The sequence below is a fragment of the Phyllobates terribilis genome, unplaced genomic scaffold, assembly GCF_046119375.1.
Source record: "Phyllobates terribilis strain yellow unplaced genomic scaffold, ASM4611937v1 Scaffold_2__4_contigs__length_985480577, whole genome shotgun sequence".
Taxonomy (NCBI): Eukaryota; Metazoa; Chordata; class Amphibia; order Anura; family Dendrobatidae; genus Phyllobates; species Phyllobates terribilis.
In genome coordinates, this window is record NW_027362762.1 from 963,078,254 (window position 1) to 963,096,125 (window position 17,872).

The 17,872-nt window shown below is 39.1% G+C and overlaps 1 protein-coding gene across 14 annotated transcripts in view; it reads left to right on the plus strand.

Annotated features, from left to right (window-relative positions):
• ZBTB20 (zinc finger and BTB domain containing 20) overlaps window positions 1-15,502 on the plus strand; it is a 1,152,793-nt gene extending 1,137,291 nt beyond the window's left edge. For all 14 annotated transcript variants that reach the window (XM_073668598.1, XM_073668593.1, XM_073668607.1 and 11 more), the window contains one exon: window positions 58-15,502. In XM_073668598.1, the coding sequence (XP_073524699.1) occupies window positions 58-728 (671 nt within the window). In that variant the 3' untranslated portion in view covers window positions 729-15,502. The remainder of the gene's footprint in view (window positions 1-57) is intronic.
• The last annotated feature ends 2,370 nt before the right edge of the window (window positions 15,503-17,872 follow it).

Sequence of the window (17,872 nt, forward strand, 5' to 3'; positions counted from 1 at the left end):
TTTTTTTGTTTGTTTTTTCTGTTTCCCCCTTTTATTGACAACCTAAAAAAAAAAAAGGAGAGAAACCGCACCAGTGCAGCATCTGCTGGAGATCGTTTTCATTGAAGGATTACCTAATCAAACACATGGTGACGCACACAGGCGTGAGGGCTTACCAGTGCAGCATCTGCAACAAGCGCTTCACCCAAAAGAGCTCCCTCAATGTGCACATGCGCTTGCACCGCGGAGAGAAATCTTACGAGTGCTACATCTGCAAAAAGAAGTTTTCTCACAAGACGCTGCTGGAGAGGCACGTGGCTCTTCACAGCGCCACCAACGGCACTGCCAGCATCCCTGTACCCGTTCCATCTTCAAACTCAGCTCCAGGATCAGTTCAAGCTCCTGCCACCACCCCAGGACAAGGATTGCCTCCAGCTCCCAGCATGCCTCCAGCACCGGTCTTGCCGCCTACTCCGGTCTTGGCATCTGCTCCGGTTTTGGCTCCAACTCCAGCCTTAGTTCCAGCTCCAATTTTGGTCTCTGCCTTAGCACCGGCACCAACACTGGCTGCACCCCCTACCGCTGCTCCACCGGCTAGTCCAGTTCTAGTCCCTCGTCCTGGGCCCCCCAACAACGGAGCCACAGTATGCTCAGAGGGCACAACGTACGTTTGCTCAGTGTGCCCAACTAAGTTTGACCAAATCGAGCAATTTAATGACCACATGAGAATGCACGTTTCCGACGGATAGATACCATCCATTCTTACGAACAAACAACAACAACAAAAAAAAAAAGCTATGGCACTAGAATTTAAGAGTTTTCTTTTTATTTTTAGTTTTTTTTTTCGACATTTTGTACTACATGAAGAACTTTATTGCCTGCTGGTACATTACATTTCCGGAGAGTGGGTGAATATATATATCTATATATATCAAGATATATAACCTGCATATATATTTTATCCAGTCTCCCTCAGATGGTGGCCTTAAGGCCTGGTAGATATACCTGAATTCTACTGGTTGGAATTCTAACTACTGGCCTCTAAATACAACCCTTCTTTAAAAAAAAAAAAAAAAAAACGAAAAAAAAAAAATACAAAAAAGACAGGTGAAAAAAAAAATAAAAATTCATGATAAAATACAAAAACAAAAACTGAACCCTTTTTCCACTTGTGTAGAGCACTACAAAAAAAAAATAATATAACAAAATATTCTGAAAGGCCTACTGTCTCCTAATATGCCGCCTACAGTGTTTTTTTTTTCTTTCCATGGCTTTTTACTTTCTGATGGACATTTTTCTGCATTTAATCGCTCAGACTCCACAGTATCTGATGGATAAAAACTACGCACTTATTTTATTCTTGTCTTTTTCACCCCCGTTGCGGCATTAAATGTCTTTTCTTTTCTTTTTTTTGTGGGAGGAGCTGGCAGTTAAAAGAGGCTGGTAAGAGAGGACCAGAATTCGAGCAGCCTCCCGGGCGGGTTACGGTCTGGTTCATCCTGCCACCTGGTTCTACCTAAATCCCCCCCTCTCATCACCCTTTTACCCGTCCATGTATTTCATCTGCAGCTGAAGAAAGTAAGAACTGAGAGAGCGACATGAAACACACAAGGGCAAAACATGTCAAACATGTGGCTGTGCGAAATCTTTTTGTAACTTTTTTTTTCTTTTTGAAATTTCAAGCAAAGAGGAATTTGGAAAAACAGAAGCGGCTTGTGCACAAAATCTGCGTTCCTGATGCAGCACAGGACGGAGCCACAAATGTGTCCACGGAGCCACAAATGTGTCCACGGAACCACAAATGTATCCACGGAACCACAAATGTATCCACGGAACCACAAATGTGTCAACGGAACCACAAATGTATCCACGGAACCACAAATGTATCCACGGAACCAACGTCACAGACTTACATCGAAGGTATAGAAATCATACGTCAAACATCTGTTCAGTCAAGGATCAGAGGTGAAGTCCGGCGCCATCGAGGTGCATCGTGTTCTATGTATGACGGAGGAGAGATTTCCGTGTTGCAGGGTGGGGGAGGTGGGACGCAGACTCCATAAATCTCCCTGTGTCGGGTTCATATTTGTGACGTTCCTGAAGGCAGACTGTTCATCTCGCGTAGACTACAACCTGGCAATTTTTAGTCTCCCCTTTCCGAGCACTTATCTTTTCGGGTCAAATCTTTTTTTTGAGCCCCAATTTAGCTTTATGGTCGCTACAAATTGCGCAGGTAAAAGGAACAGTCTGCTTTCCTTCGCACCCCCCACTCCATCATTGGATGGTTGCAAAAAAATATTTTAGAAAATTTGTGGGATCTTTCTGTAATAGGATTTGTCAAATCCATCCCGAACGGTCTCCTATGTCACCGCGGGAAAAGTTCACAATATATAGACTTTAAAAAATATATATATATATATTCATGGAATAAAGAAACAACCCGTATTTTTTGTTTTTATTTTGACAAATTCCAAATTAGAATTTGCAAAAAAACAACAACCAGTTATCACGGTATCATTAAATCAATAGTTTTCATTTTTTACCCCTGCAATTTATTGCCAAATACTAATCCTCAAATGACGTAGAATTAATGCCAAATGAATATATTTATTTAGCCCTCTACATTGTAGAGCTGCAAAGTGTCGGCTCTCAGGAGATACTTGTGTTGTCATCTCCATCGTTAATAGCACAATTTGGTAATTTATCGTTTTGGAAATTTTGATGTATTTTTTTCTGTTTTTTTATTCTATTTTTTTTTCTAATTTATGCCCAAAATGATTGCGGAGAATTTCCATTTTTTTTTTTATTGTGAATTTCCAAATGAACAATATTATACCGGGTGGGGAATCATTTTTATTAATTTAAAAAATTCTTAAATTTTAAACATTTACATTTGCAAATTCGCAGTTCTGTAATTTTCTTATGACTTTTCTTTCTTTTTTTTTTAATCATGGTGACCGTAGAACTAAACTGTTCTCCGTGGGTTTGGCAAATTCTGCAATAGTAATTTTTCGTAGAGGAACCCCAGTCATGGTCATATGATTGTGTAAAGCAAACGGTGCAAGGAGCGACGAACCTCCATCAAGTGAAACATTGTTTGTTTTTTTGTTTTTTTTGTAAATTTTCTACATAAGTAACGTTTAGTGCAAGGGACAAAGCCGGGCGATCTGGATGGGTGTCCGGGGGGCCAGAGGGTGGTGGCAGATCAGTGGGAAGACAAGAAAAATGAGCAAGTGATTGAGAATAGGACGTAACTTTTCTATCTGACTCCGTTTGCTTCTTTCTGTTCTTAATGTTATGTAGCGTCTGTTTGCTGGGAGGAAGTGTAACTCCTTACCTGCCTCGTGATTGGTGGCGGAACAATGCAATCACTGAGCGGATTCCCCACCGTTCGCCCTGATCTCACTTGTACCATCTTACCTTACAATGATACTTAGATTCCTGTCCATTGGGGCAACTGAATCCAGGGAGAGGAAAGTGTTCTCTAATACCCGAGTCCTGCAGGTCTGCCCTCCGACACAAGAAAGACCTAAGATTACAAACTCCCGCACAAGCTGTTTTATGCCCTAAGAGTCACGAGTCCTTCACAAAATCCTGGGGTTAAAAATAACACCATCATCTTAGAGTTCTGACTTATTATCTCAGAGCGCCGACTTATTATCTCAGAGCGCTGACTTATTATCTCAGAGATCTGACATTATCTCTGAGCTCTGATTTATTATCTCAGTGTTGATTTATTATCTCAGAACTCTGACTTGTTGTGTCAGAACTCTGACTTATTATCTCAGTGCTGACTTATTATCTCAGATCACTGTGTTATTATTTCAAAGTAGTGACTTATCTGAGAGTGCTGACCTATTATCTCAGAGTACTGACACTATTATATCAGAGATCTAACTTATTATCTCAGAATATTGACTTATCTCAAAATGCTGACTTATCTCAGAACTCTAACTTAGAGCTCTGACTTATTAACTCAGCGCTAACTCATTATCTCAGAACTATGGCTGATTTCAGAGTTCTGTCTTATTATGTTACGACTTATTATCTTAGAGCACTGACTTGACTTATGTGAGTTATTATCTCAGAGCAGTAACTTATTACCTTGGAGCACTGGCTTATTATCTCAGTGCGCTGACTTATTATTTCAGAGTATTGACTGATTATCTCAGAGAGCTGACTTATTTCAGAATACTAATTGAATATTGTAGAGCAATAAGTTAACTTTGCATTGGATTATTATTTAAAACTGCTATCTTTATGTTTCAGAGCACTGACTTTTCTCATACAGCTGATAAAATATCTCTGAGCACTAATGTATTTTCTGAGAGTTCACACCTGTTATCAGAGAAGGCTAGCGTGCTATTTTAGAGCTCTGACCAAAGATCTGACGGCTCTGACTTATTAATATATTTTTGTTGCTCTGAGTTATTATCTCAGACCAATGGATTATTGTACTGAAGCTCTGATGTGTTGTGTAGAAGATTATTTTTGTTTCTTAGCTCTGGTTTATTTCATGGCTCTGATTTATTATCCCATGGTGACAGTTACCTGACTTATGATGTCCCAGCTCTGATTTACTATCTCAGATCATTAACTGGGATGAAACCTCTTATTTTCCCAATGTTCGTAGGTTTCTTGTCTACACTCATGTATAAATAATGTGCCCAGTAAATCCACCACCAACATGGAGAGGAGGCAAATATTTTCTGTGGCTAAACAGATACTTCGCCCATTGCTGCTCACCTCAATAACTGATGAAGGTTGCATCCTCATGAATATTGATCAGTATGGCCACCTAGACAGCTAGGGTGTTGTAGTGTTCTCCAGATATGGGCCAGTATTACACACATGGTCTAATTCTCGGATTTATTAAAACTGATCCTTCCTGCAGTTTAAGGGAAATAATAACAAAGCAATTGCTGAGATACAAATGAACTTGTCATATGATGAACCGATAAGTCTGAGTATATAGAACTCCCAACACATAATTGATCAACTTGTTTCCATAGCGCCCCCTACTGACCACTGACTTATAGTAACTAATAATTAATTCTGCCATATCAGAAAACAGAATCGGTGACGGCCAAACACGATCTACCGCATTCTCATTTTTGACCACTAGATGTCACTAGCTTCTGGAGGCCTTTCCCCAGTGGAGACAACGAAAACATTTCAAAGGTCCAAAAGTGATCATGTCTGATCTGAGACGTCCTGCATAAGATCCTGCTGCTGTCTCCACGGAGGAGGCTCCACCAGTTTATGATTTTACTATACATTTGAACTGTCCTAAAATATTTTTTTTTAGTTCTGGATCAACATGTTAGGCTATAGGTTGAACTAGATGAACTTAGTCTTCCTTCAACCTTAAAAACTATGTATTATGCTTGCTTTTATGGCGCCCACATATTCCGCAGCGCTTTACAGACATTATCATGCTCATTCTGGTATACCATTGCAATTTTTTTTTTCAATCTTAATAAGTTTAAAATGAAATACTAGGCTCAATACTAAATGAATTTCTCTATATATGTAGCGCTACCTTTCTGTTACAGAGCTCCAAATCCTCTGCACAGACATGCGCCACTAGAGGGAGCCCAGGAGTTTACCGCATACTGTATACACATAGAACTCCATTCTAACACAGTACACAGTCAGCTTCTGAGCTCCCCCTGGTGGTGGCTGAAGGCAGACGCAACTTTGTCATCTAAATCTATGTCCTGAGAAGGGATTTGGACCTTTATATCATAAAAACAGCCCTGTATAAAAAAATATCTAAAAAATTAAATTGATGTTAAAATGTAAGGATTCAATTATAAGAGTAAATCTAGAGTATTTCAATCTTGGTGTAGATCTTCCTAGTGACTTAGCTATAGGGGGCCATATACAAGGTGCTGCCTATAGGGGGGCTCCTCTGTGCCACAATGCAGGACAGCAGGACTTTAAAGGGGTAATGCAACATTTGTCTTTCAGCTTATTCAAATTTTCTGATTTTACGATGGAAGTCACCACAATATTCATGAGAATGACGGCTTGACATCTCCTTCTGCCTCCATGACCCCAATAAATGGATTATTAATAGTTTGCTGTGTTCAGAGGGCAGACCTGCGCTATGGCATAACCTAGCTGACTATGCCAAGCGCACACTCTCCGTAGACCAGCATGGAGTATACTACAAGCGTGCAGCGACACTAGAGCGCCCCCTGTGCAGGGACGTAGGGCCACATGGCATGACTGACACGAGTGATGCCCAGAGGTGTCGCCCATACACCGGCTGCGCCCTACAGGCAGATATATGTATATAGGATTTAGGAGCGAGCTGAGTGAGATCTCCTCTTTATGTGTGCGAGTCTTCCACCCAGGAGAACCTATACACAGACGTTATTCTCTGTATTGTGACACCTTCGTTCTAGAATGGATGATTTCATTGTGTGAGGAGTGGGGGAGTCATCGTCTGAACACTACGCTGTAATATCCTCCCACGCAGATGTCATCTCTCCCGTAGAGTTCTTGTCTGGTTGTTCATCCCTATGGTGATAGAGCAATACTTGCCATAGATTCCCTCCTCTGCAGTGCCTCCTTAAAGGGAACCTGTCATCAGCTTCTGCAGGATGCCCTATTAAAAATAAAGTAGAGCAGGCAATGGCCATTGCTAAACGGCACCTTTAAGTGCCCTTCTGGGGGGAAGGGAGAAGTAAGCTCCACCACACGACTCCATGGGTGCTGGAAAGTGGGTCCTGTTACCCCTTTATTGAATGGATGAGATTAGACCTGTTACAGCCTCTTGGCTGACTCCTTGGGGGCGCTTTGTACCCACTTCTAGAACATCATTCTTAGGGCTTTCGTAAGGGGGCCCAAAAGTAAAAGGGCCTGTCCCAGTGACGAGTTTCCTCTAAGAAACAGTTTGCACTAACTTCAAAGTACATCAGATATACGACTCACGGTTACCCCTTCTGCACGGGGTATGTTATATTCCGAGGTTGTTCCCTGTGGTCACTGCATTTCCCAAAAGTATCTCCAATGTGTTACCCAAGCGGTTATTCACACAGGACACAAGTGTTGGAGAAGAAGAGCGGAACATAATGAAGATGTCTCCTACCCAATGCTATCTTAGTGACCTTCTCCTTGTAGCAATAGCATAGAGGCGGCCATGCCTGCAGAAAAGAACCTTGCTTCCTGTCTCCGTGACCATGCATGCGTCTAGCGGCTAATAAACCGGCCACGTACTAACCTAGCGATCGCTGTCTTCTGGGTAACCTGTCGTACCGTGCGGGGAAACATTCTCTTGGCGTTGAGGACGGAGAGGGTTTCACTTGTTATTTCTGTTTTGTTCCGTTTTTGGCCAATCTTCTTCTTCCGTCAGGACTCTCTGCTTTGTGATTTTGCTCGTTGTTGTTTTGCGTTGATTATTATTGCACTAAGTTTGACTGCACTGCACTGCACTACTGACAAGTCATTGCACAGGCCGAGAGGCGGACAGCTGAAAGAAGTCTACCATGCTGATGCGATGGTTAAAATAAAAAAAACGTAGCTAAAAAAGCTGAATTGGGTTGAGCCCACTTAAAGTAAAAACTGATCTTCCTAGATGTAACCACAACTGATTACCTTCCCTGATATATCATACACACATTCTCAGTATAGGTGAATAGGAACCGCAGAAAGCGGAATGGTCGGAAAGAAACCTTCAGTTGGGCCATGGGCATTAGAGGAACCCTGAATGTACAACTTTTATCCATTCGGCCAACCGCGAAATGTAACGTTGATCAAGGACTGGAAATGTCCTTCACACTTGTCTACTCTTTGACGGTTGGAGAACTTTCATGACAACCGGTCCCAATGTACTTGGTGGTGTTGGCTGGTCCTCCTCTAATATCTGTGGCCAACTTTAGATTGAGGTGCATTCAAGGAAGGGTCAAGATGTTTGACATCCTAAACCTAAACCAGTCAAGCTTTACCGACAATACCACACTAACCCGTTAAGATGCCAACTAACTCTTAAGATGTTGTGTTCTTACGATACAAACGTTGCATTCGTGCTTCCTGAAATAAGACGTGACGGTGGTCCTCACCGGGATGAGGTGACCGAGACAGCGGTGAGGTCATGGGGGAGATGAGAAAAAAAAAATATCTGTGATCAAGTATTAAAGCTTCTTGGAGGATTTCCCCCTCTTGATTGCTGTGCACTGTGGACCTCACAGACCTGATACGATGTATTACAGATGGGTGGTTGCTTTCGCTGATCCGGGATTCATTCTACATGACAAGTTAAGGAAACTGTAAGTTTCTAATATTAGAGACCACCGTGTAATTTACGAGATCTCTTCTCCTAGAGTTCTCCGCCAGTGTCTTCTGGAAAAATGGGACGCTGGATAATTTTGTTAGTCGAAACAACAGCCATAATCTCGTTGTAGACACACGTGTTCGAAGTAGCAGATCAGACCTAAAGCGAGAGAAAACGAGGCTCGAACTGCAAGTATTAAGAAGTACATGTTTAGTCGAGGTCTCAGCCTTATGCTTTCCTTGAGACGTTAAGCTCGTATACTACAATGGCTGCTTGCTGCAATATCCTACTGAAATCAGGCGGAAAGTCGCTCGCCTGGAGCGGTGGGATCCCACGCCCGCAATGCTGTGATTAGATTTGCACTAGACTCAAGTACTTTTTCACCTGGAGCTACAGAAGGATGCACCCACACTCACGACGTGGACGGTGCGGCTTAGAAACAGACTGATGTCCTATTCTTGGGTTGTCATCTGTGCATTAATAACCTTGGATTCTCCACGCACCCACTATTCATGTATCATTATTGCACCCAGCGTCGTGTCCAATTTTTTTCCATTATTTACGACAGGGCCAGTATCTGGACAGAACTTTGGATTCTCACAATATACATATATACACACACCCATTAGGCTCCAGTCCACTTGCTTGCTGTCGTTTACACTCTCTTTGTCTCGGCCGAGGAGAGCGAGGAGAGGTCTTCTCTTGATGTGAGTTATTATTCGGCTTGTTGGCGTCTGCTTTTTTTTTTTTTCCAAGAAGGTTTTTTTTTTTGTTTTTTTTTTATCGTGTGCTAATAATGAAGCATTGCACTTTTTCCCCTTGTAAAAAAAATAAATAAAATAAATAAAAGTTAAAAACAAAAAAAAAATTACAGGGGGAATAATCTATAGTTGTTTGTTTTTTGCAATGAGTTGTAAAAAATAATGAAAAAAAAAAAACATGAAATTTCAAGTTGAAAAAAAAAAAAATTGTGGAGTTTTTTTGGAAGTTGACCAAATCGTGACTCGAAATATTTTGGCAACTAAAGGTCTGGTGCTGGTGTTGAGGGGGGAAGTGTTACTCGCTCGTCGTATGTTTACCCCAGGCAGTGTCTAGATAGCAGATGTATTTATTTGTTGTTTTCGGGATGGGGGGGATTTCGCTCACTTCATGAACTTAGTAGATGTTTACCAAGAAGGAAACCACCTTACTGCCTTGTTGTATCAGTCACAACACATTGTAAATCCACGGGCTGGGCCGCGCCGCTGCGGCTGAGCCAAAGAGAAAAAAAACAAGACCAAAATCCTTCCTGGTCGCAGTTCTTGTCTTCAGTTCTATATATTGTACTTTTCTTTTAAAATATATATTATGATTAGATCTAAAGTATCGTGAGCTACGATACCCCTCCCTCTCCTGTCAATCACTGTCCGTACCGCAGCACTAATTTCACTAAAGCGCTAGTTATCGATAGAGCAGATTTTATTTTAGTTTTTTATAATTTTTTTTTTTTACTAACACCGTTCCTCGTATTTAATCTTTACAAGCAGTATCAACCGTTCATGTGAAAAGCGATGAGTTATAAAAAGAAAAGAAAAGACGCGCATTTTTTTTTGTATATTTTTTAGATATCCTTTTTGTCTTAGTTTTCGCTTTGTTTTTTTTTCATTTTATTGATATGTAATTCTACTGTAGACCAAATATTAGCGTGGAGGCTGAATTTCAGGCAAGAGGCAGGTGACATGTTAAGACGCAACATGCAAACATGCTACGAGCATCTTTACAAAGCCTTATCGATTTTATTCTTTTTTTTGCCATGGGCTGTCGGTTGGAACCTCGCCCATTGGGCGGCCAGGCGACGCTTCCCAGTTGTGGGGGGATTTTTTTAATACAACACTAGTTCATATTTTGTAATCGTACAATCATTGTATTATGTCATGGTTATTTCCTTCAGTAACGCAACAGAAGTGCATTGCAGGTTTTACCGAGAATCGGGGTGGGGCGGGGGGGATGAACAATGCAGTAAGGCCTTTGTGTTTAGACAATGCTTTGAGTTTGTTCATTTTATTGTACATATACAGCACATATCTTTAGCTTTTTATATCATTTCAATAGGAAGATGTTATTTTTTGGTGTGTTTGGTATCGTGCTGCAGTTGTGTCTTCAGGCTGCGTCCAGTGTGATGAGGGGGTTGTACAGGACCCCACTGCGGTCACTTCCCTTTATGGTTTTGTAAACTTTTTCTTCAATAAATAACCACTTCCCGACTTTGAAAAAAAATAAGACAGGCAGAACTCACCAATCAAAATGTTTCGTCTTGTGAACAATTTTAGTTGGGTCAATATGCCCGGTTACACTTTTCTGAAATTCAACTATATGGACCACCACCGTCCAAACATTAAAAAAAATAGTTAAAAAATATACCCAGCCTCCCAAATCTAGCAATTATTTATATATTGGTGCTGAATTATTAAATCCAAAATTGACATTTAACTTTTCTATATTTTTAGCACTTCAGTATTAAAGTTTCTCAAACCATGGTGCTAAATCTTTCTAATTATTTACAAGAACATTGGGGGGATAATCATTTTGGAATTTTTTCCAATCATTGGAATGACAAAGAAAGTAGGTGAAATTGTCACTGAAATGCGCTCAAACCAAATCGTGACACAAAAAGGATAATAATTATAACAAGAGGAAGATTGCAGAATTTCCTCCCACACCCCCCCCACCCAAAAAAAAATTGTCTATTTTTCCATAATCTAACAAAATAAATGAATAAAATAACTGAAATCTTTCATTGCCTGTAAAGTCATGATTTTGAGTGGTTTGTTTGACATTGCAAATCATAAACCCCAGTCCCTAAACAGGAAGCCTGCGATGCAAAAATCGTGTCACTTAACCACACACATCAAAAATCTAGGTATATTCATACAAGCGCGTCCTTGACTGAAAGTTTCTTAAAATGAGAACTGAGAGATTTTTTTTTTTTTTTTTAAAGGAAGGAATTTTTTGTTTTTTTGTGTAATATTTTCTATTTTGAATGCATTTTATTGGTATAAGACTGTTTTGTTTAGTTTGTTATAATTCTCTTTGGTGAAGGCATTAATAAAAAAAAAAAAATGTAAAGAAAAATTAAATAAAAAATTAAAGGAGAGAGACAATTTGAAACAATCTATGTTTGCCCTTATGGATATGCTGCATATCTGAGATATTAAAGCTGATTTGTCAATGAGTGTTAAAGATGGGATAAGAATTTGTTTTTTTTTGTACGTGTTAAGATAATATTGTTATCCACTGCTGTTAATTTTGTGTTGAAAAGGAACGTAGAAAAGGGATTGTTGTGTTTTCGAGTTTAATTTTTTTTTTATTAAGAATATTATTTATGAGATGTCAAACACTGGACTTTGAGTTTAAGCATTAAGAAAAAAAAAGTTTCCATTTCTCTATTGAGAGTCGGTGTCCCTCTCACATCTCCTTTATCTTCCGATATCATTTTCTATTTTGTAAACATCAAATGTAAAACTTTTCTCCAGTTTTGTTACAATTAAGAGAACTTTTTGAAATTGCGGAAGTTCCAAAAAGGAGAGGAGAGCAGGGACATCGTGACGTTCAAACGCAAAAATTTCCATACAATTGAGGGGTTGAGCAGCGGAGACCCACAAACCTTAAAGCCTTTTCCATCTCGACATATCAACACAACCAAATTCACAGTCATTTGGAAATAAAACCATAAGTTTCACCCTCCATTACCATATCACAGAGCACAAAGTTAGCACTTGATGTGCATATTGGATATGATGTTTACTTCCTTCTTTACATACAAAGTCCCCCACCATAGACACCGTTTCTAGTATATGTGCCTTTTTTTCTTCTTTTATAAAAGTAACCCAACCGGGGTACCATTGCCCCCTCCCTCAGATATAGCTACCGTCTGTTTTTTCCAAGGAGTTAGCACAACACTACTGAATTCAAGCCTCGGAATGCAATTTTCCCTGTAGGAGTGAGGCCTGAATGTCCCTTCTGCCCTTGTCCAGAAGACAAGGGACCTTGTCACTACCTTGAAAGTCCATTAGTTCGCATTATAATATATTTATTTTTGTATTCTAGACATAGAGTGTGGCCTTAAACTCATTCCCTCACCTCAATAACTCATCCCTAATTGGTGTTAAATTTACCTTAATTTTCATGCATCAGTATCGGACCCAGGGTGTAAATGGTTTTAACTGACAACAGGATATTTTTTTGTTCCGTATAGTTAAGTGCTTCCTACTACAGGTGCGGGCCCCAAACAGCCCCCAAAATAATACCCCAGATCTTAAGAATTACAAGACTTCATCACTGCCAGATTGATGTTTTATCTTTCATCACTGTGAATACTGCCTCCTTCAAGACTTGAATATATTCTCTTCATTTACTTCCGTTTTTCTCATCCATTACTTATATTTATGGTTTCCTACCAAATGAATTTGTGATCTATACAAAACCAAATTCGTGATGGAAAAGCTTTCTCAGTTACACATGATAATAGCCTCTAATCTGTGTGTTCTAAAGAATTGTCCTTACCTGGAGCTTCTTGACATTAATTGAAACAAAACTATCCAAAAAGGCAAAAATATTCATAGGCTCTTCTATTATTTATCAATATTTATGTTAGAACTAATTTGGCAAGAAAGAAGTCCAATGTAGATCTTGGCAAAAGAGGCACTGCCATGGGTACTTTACATACCCCACAATAAGCTTTTGGTATGGGGACACAAAATTTGAGATTTGGTTGTCACAACCATATAAAACCCTTTTATGAAGGGATTTGTCAGTGAGCAAATTTCCAGGTAAGGACTGCTAAACAGCCAGAAAAGGACTCCGCTCACTAAACTCCTCTCCAAAGCTATTTATATGAATCCAAACATTACAGATTCCCTCATGAATAGTCCAGAATGAGGTAACAACCTCCAATACCGGATCACACACACTCAGAAAAAAAAGCATTTGCACCATAACCGAGTAACAAGCAGCACTATCTACTCACTAGTCATCCACTTGCAGCCAGAGAACGATGTTAGGAAGAAAATAAGGCACTGTGTGTTTTTAAAGAAAAATATATACAAAAAATAGATAAAATGGTCGGAGCATTACAAGACAGCCGCATCTATTCACTAACTTTTTTTTTGGTACTGTTCAATTCACTTTCTCTTTACAAGTGGTGTTTAGGCAGCATATATGTATATGTACCTGTGTATACATATATACTGTGTGTATGTCTTTCTATATACATTTCTGTATTCTGTGTGAGTTGACATGTATATATTTGTATTTAAAAAAAAACAACTGGTTAAAAATAAGCCGAAAATCTGAAGGTAATTTATCCATTGGTAAGAGCACGTTATCCATAGTGTCAGTGATTGAATTAAGGATTACCAGGAACTCTTGGCCTGCCTTCGGAAAATACATTATTGTTGTTTTTGGTTTGATAATCAGGGTGTGGTGGGTGTTGTGTGAAAATGGTCATGGAAAAACTAAGAAGACCTTCTCAGAGCACCTTATTATGACACGGAACGTGTCATCTCTTCTTATGTTACGCACCTTATACACGTGAGAGTGCTCGCACAACGCACTCATGTAATGTACACTTCTCCTGTCTGGTTTCCAAAAATCAAAATCATTCCAAATTTGTAACTATTTTTTTTTAGAAATTTTGTGATTTTTACCATCAGTCATTTTATAGTTCAAACCAAAGTTCTTTTTAGCATCATGCCTCATGAGTGACCCTGCAAGAGCGAAGGATCCAGTGTGATGGGGCAGATGTGATCCATAAAATAGCTCAAATCCCTTCATGGTCCTGAATTTATTTACAACAATTAAGTAATTATGATCTTAATCTAAAACCCAAATATATGTTAAATTTTGAAAGTTCTGAGGCAACTTCACGTGATTAAGACGAAAAGCTACGTAAAGATGAGAAGAGCTATTAATCTCAGGGCTCTGAGACAATATGTCAACACTCTTTAAAGATTATCTCCCAAGTTTTGGCAGTCATAGTTTGGGGTTTTACAAATTAAAAAATCAGGACCCTGAAATCAGAGCTATGAGATAAAAAGTCAGAGCTCAGAAATAAAAACCAGGGCCGTTATATAAAAAAAGGTCAATGAGATAAAAAGTCCCCTCTGAGATATTATTCCAGAGTAGCCAAAAGATGGAGCTTTCTAGATTTGGAGTTCTCTCATGAAAAAGCCAAAGCTCTGAAGATCGGAGATGTCAGACCCCTGTGTAATAAGAGCTATGAGATAATATCTCAGATCCTTTTTTATTAATCATGTTAATTTGCCTCCAAAGCTCGTGCTCAGTTTTTTTTATAATGCTTAGAGGAGTTTTATAAGCACTTACTACTTCCAAAAAGTGATATTTTATCACTCTGAAAGTAACGTCCATCTATTATGTTAACATCAGCCATCAACGTGTCGTGACGGAGTGACCCTCTTTTTGTTTGCTTGTCTGTAAGGCCTGGTACCCCACAACCCTTCCCCAAACATCCTCCACTACATTATTATGTCTTTGTCTGAAAACAGGCCAAGAGTCCTTAGTTGAGAAAGAAACTTTTTAATTTTTTTTTCTCTTGTAATTGTTTTTGAGAATTTTTTTTTTTTTTCAGTAACATTTGTCAATGGTAGAGAGAGGAAAAAAAATAAGTGAACAGAAAAAAAATATAGACTTTTAAGATAAAAAAAAAATAAAATAAAATAAAAAAAATAAGAAATGCATACGCCTTTTTATCAAGTGCTTTAAAGTATAGAATTACTCCACACATCCTGACAGCTTTTTATTTCCACAGTGGCAGAACCCTTAAGGCCATCTACTATTAGCCTCTTATCTTTCTCACCTATATTTACCTGTGATTTGTATTTGTTATTTAAACAGGACAAAAAAAAAAATAAAAAAAAACACAATAAAAAAAGAACATAATTGTAGCGCTTCAATATTCTATTATATTACTATTGTGACATTTTTTGAATACTGTGAAAGTTTATCTCTTGCATATACTTTATACAGAAGTATTACGCCTTAAATACGAAAAAAAAAAACTTTTACAAGTTTTCTGTTCTGTGTGGAAGAAGTTATCGATGTTGCTAAAGAATGATGTTTTTTTTGTTTATTTTTTTTTTAAATGTTACCAGCACTTTTTGTAAGTTTCACTTTCTGAGGTATTGTAAATTCACACTGTTTGTGAAGTTTGAATATGAAGGAAGAATAAAACAAAAATGAAAACAATTCTCCTTAGTGTTACGTCTCTTTAATTTGAAAAATACAGTTCATAAGAAAAATATTATCTGCTTACCTGATGGCTCCATTAAATACCAGGATCAAGATGCTCCTAAAATGCTTAAATCCTTTTGTTGCCAGGGGTTTAATGATACATTTCATTTTGACAATCTGGCACATTGTAAAATAAAAATGCCTCCCACCGCTTTATGTTCATGGGAACTTTTATTCAATTTGTGTTTTGGGAAAAATGTATTTTTAAGTTTGTGGCTAAAGATCGTGCAGAGACAGACCCGCACGACACTATTTGCAGAGCTTATATATATATATATAGTACAGACCAAAAGTTTGGACACACCTTCTCATTTAAAGATTTTTCTGTATTTTCTTGACTATGAAAATTGTACATTCACACTGAAGGCATCAAAACTATGAATTACCACATGTGGAATTATATACTTAACAAAAAAGTGTGAAACAACTGAAAATATGTCTTATATTCTAGGTTCTTCAAAGTAGCCACCTTTTGCTTTGATGACTGCTTTGCACACTCTTGGCATTCTCTTGATGAGCTTCAAGAGGTAGTCACCGGAAATGGTCTTCCAACAATCTTGAAGGAGTTCCCAGAGATGCTTAGCACTTGTTGGCCCTTTTGCCTTCACTCTGCGGTCCAGCTCCCCCCAAACCATCTCGATTGGGTTCAGGTCTGGAGACTGTGGAGGCCAGGTCATCTGGCGTAGCCCCCCATCACTCTCCTTCTTGGTCAAATAGCCCTTACACAGCCTGGAGATGTGTTTGGGGTCATTGTCCTGTTGAAAAATAAATGATGGTCCAACTAAACGCAAACCGGATGGAATAGCATGCCGCTGCAAGATGCTGTGGTAGCCATGCTGGTTCAGTACGCCTTCAATTTTGATTAAATCCCCAACAGTGTCACCAGCAAAGCCCCCCCACACCATCACACCTCCTCCTCCATGCTTCACGGTGGGAACCAGACATGTAGAGTCCATCCGTTCACCTTTTCTGCGTCGCACAAAGACACGGTGGTTGGAACCAAAGATCTCAAATTTGGACTCATCAGACTAAAGCACAGATTTCCACTGGTCTAATGTCCATTCCTTGTGTTCTTTAGCCCAAACAAGTCTCTTCTGCTTGTTGCCTGTCCTTAGCAGTGGTTTCCTAGCAGCTATTTTACCATGAAGGCCTGCTGCACAAAGTCTCCTCTTAACAGTTGTTGAAGAGATGTGTCTGCTGCTAGAACTCTGTGTGGCATTGACCTGGTCTCTAATCTGAGCTGCTGTTAACCTGCGATTTCTGAGGCTGGTGACTCGGATAAACTTATCCTCAGAAGCAGAGGTGACTCTTGGTCTTCCTTTCCTGGGGCGGTCCTCATGTGAGCCAGTTTCTTTGTAGCGCTTGATGGTTTTTGCAACTGCTCTTGGGGACACTTTCAAAGTTTTCCCAATTTTTCGGACTGACTGACCTTCATTTCTTAAAGTAATGACGGCCACTCGTTTTTCTTTACTTAGCTGCTTTTTTCTTGCCATAATACAAATTCTAACAGTCTATTCAGTAGGACTATCAGCTGTGTATCCACCAGACTTCTGCACAACACAACTGATGGTCCCAACCCCATTTATAAGGCAAGAAATCCCACTTATTAAACCTGACAGGGCACACCTGTGAAGTGAAAACCATTTCCGGTGACTACCTCTTGAAGCTCATCAAGAGAATGCCAAGAGTGTGCAAAGCAGTCATCAAAGCAAAAGGTGGCTACTTTGAAGAACCTAGAATATAAGACATATTTTCAGTTGATTCGCACTTTTTTGTTAAGTATATAATTCCACATGTGTTAATTCATAGTTTTGATGCCTTCAGTATGAATGTACAATTTTCATAGTCATGAAAATACAGAAAAATCTTTAAATGAGAAGGTGTGTCCAAACTTTTGGTCTGTACTGTATATATATATATATATATATATATACTGTATATATATATATATTATATACAGTGTGTGTATATATATATATTTTATATTATATACATATATATATATGCAGTATTTACCACATTTGTACATGCACACATCTTTACATTGTTGCCAAAGCTAAAAAGACAAAAAATCCAATGAGTCAAGTAATGGTCTGATTAGGTACAGGGGCTGACTGCAAATGCGACTGCTCATCCGCTCAACCCTCTGGTGTAAAAAATCCCCCCTAAATTTGATGGATCAAATATTCTTATATAAATTGATAAGAATGGTGATTTCATGAAAGAATAGGTGTTTGCCCCCTGCTGTCACTGGAGGGATGAGAGTAACAGGTTGTGACTGGTAAAACTGATGATAACATGAAAAAAAGTTCCCGTCCTTAACTC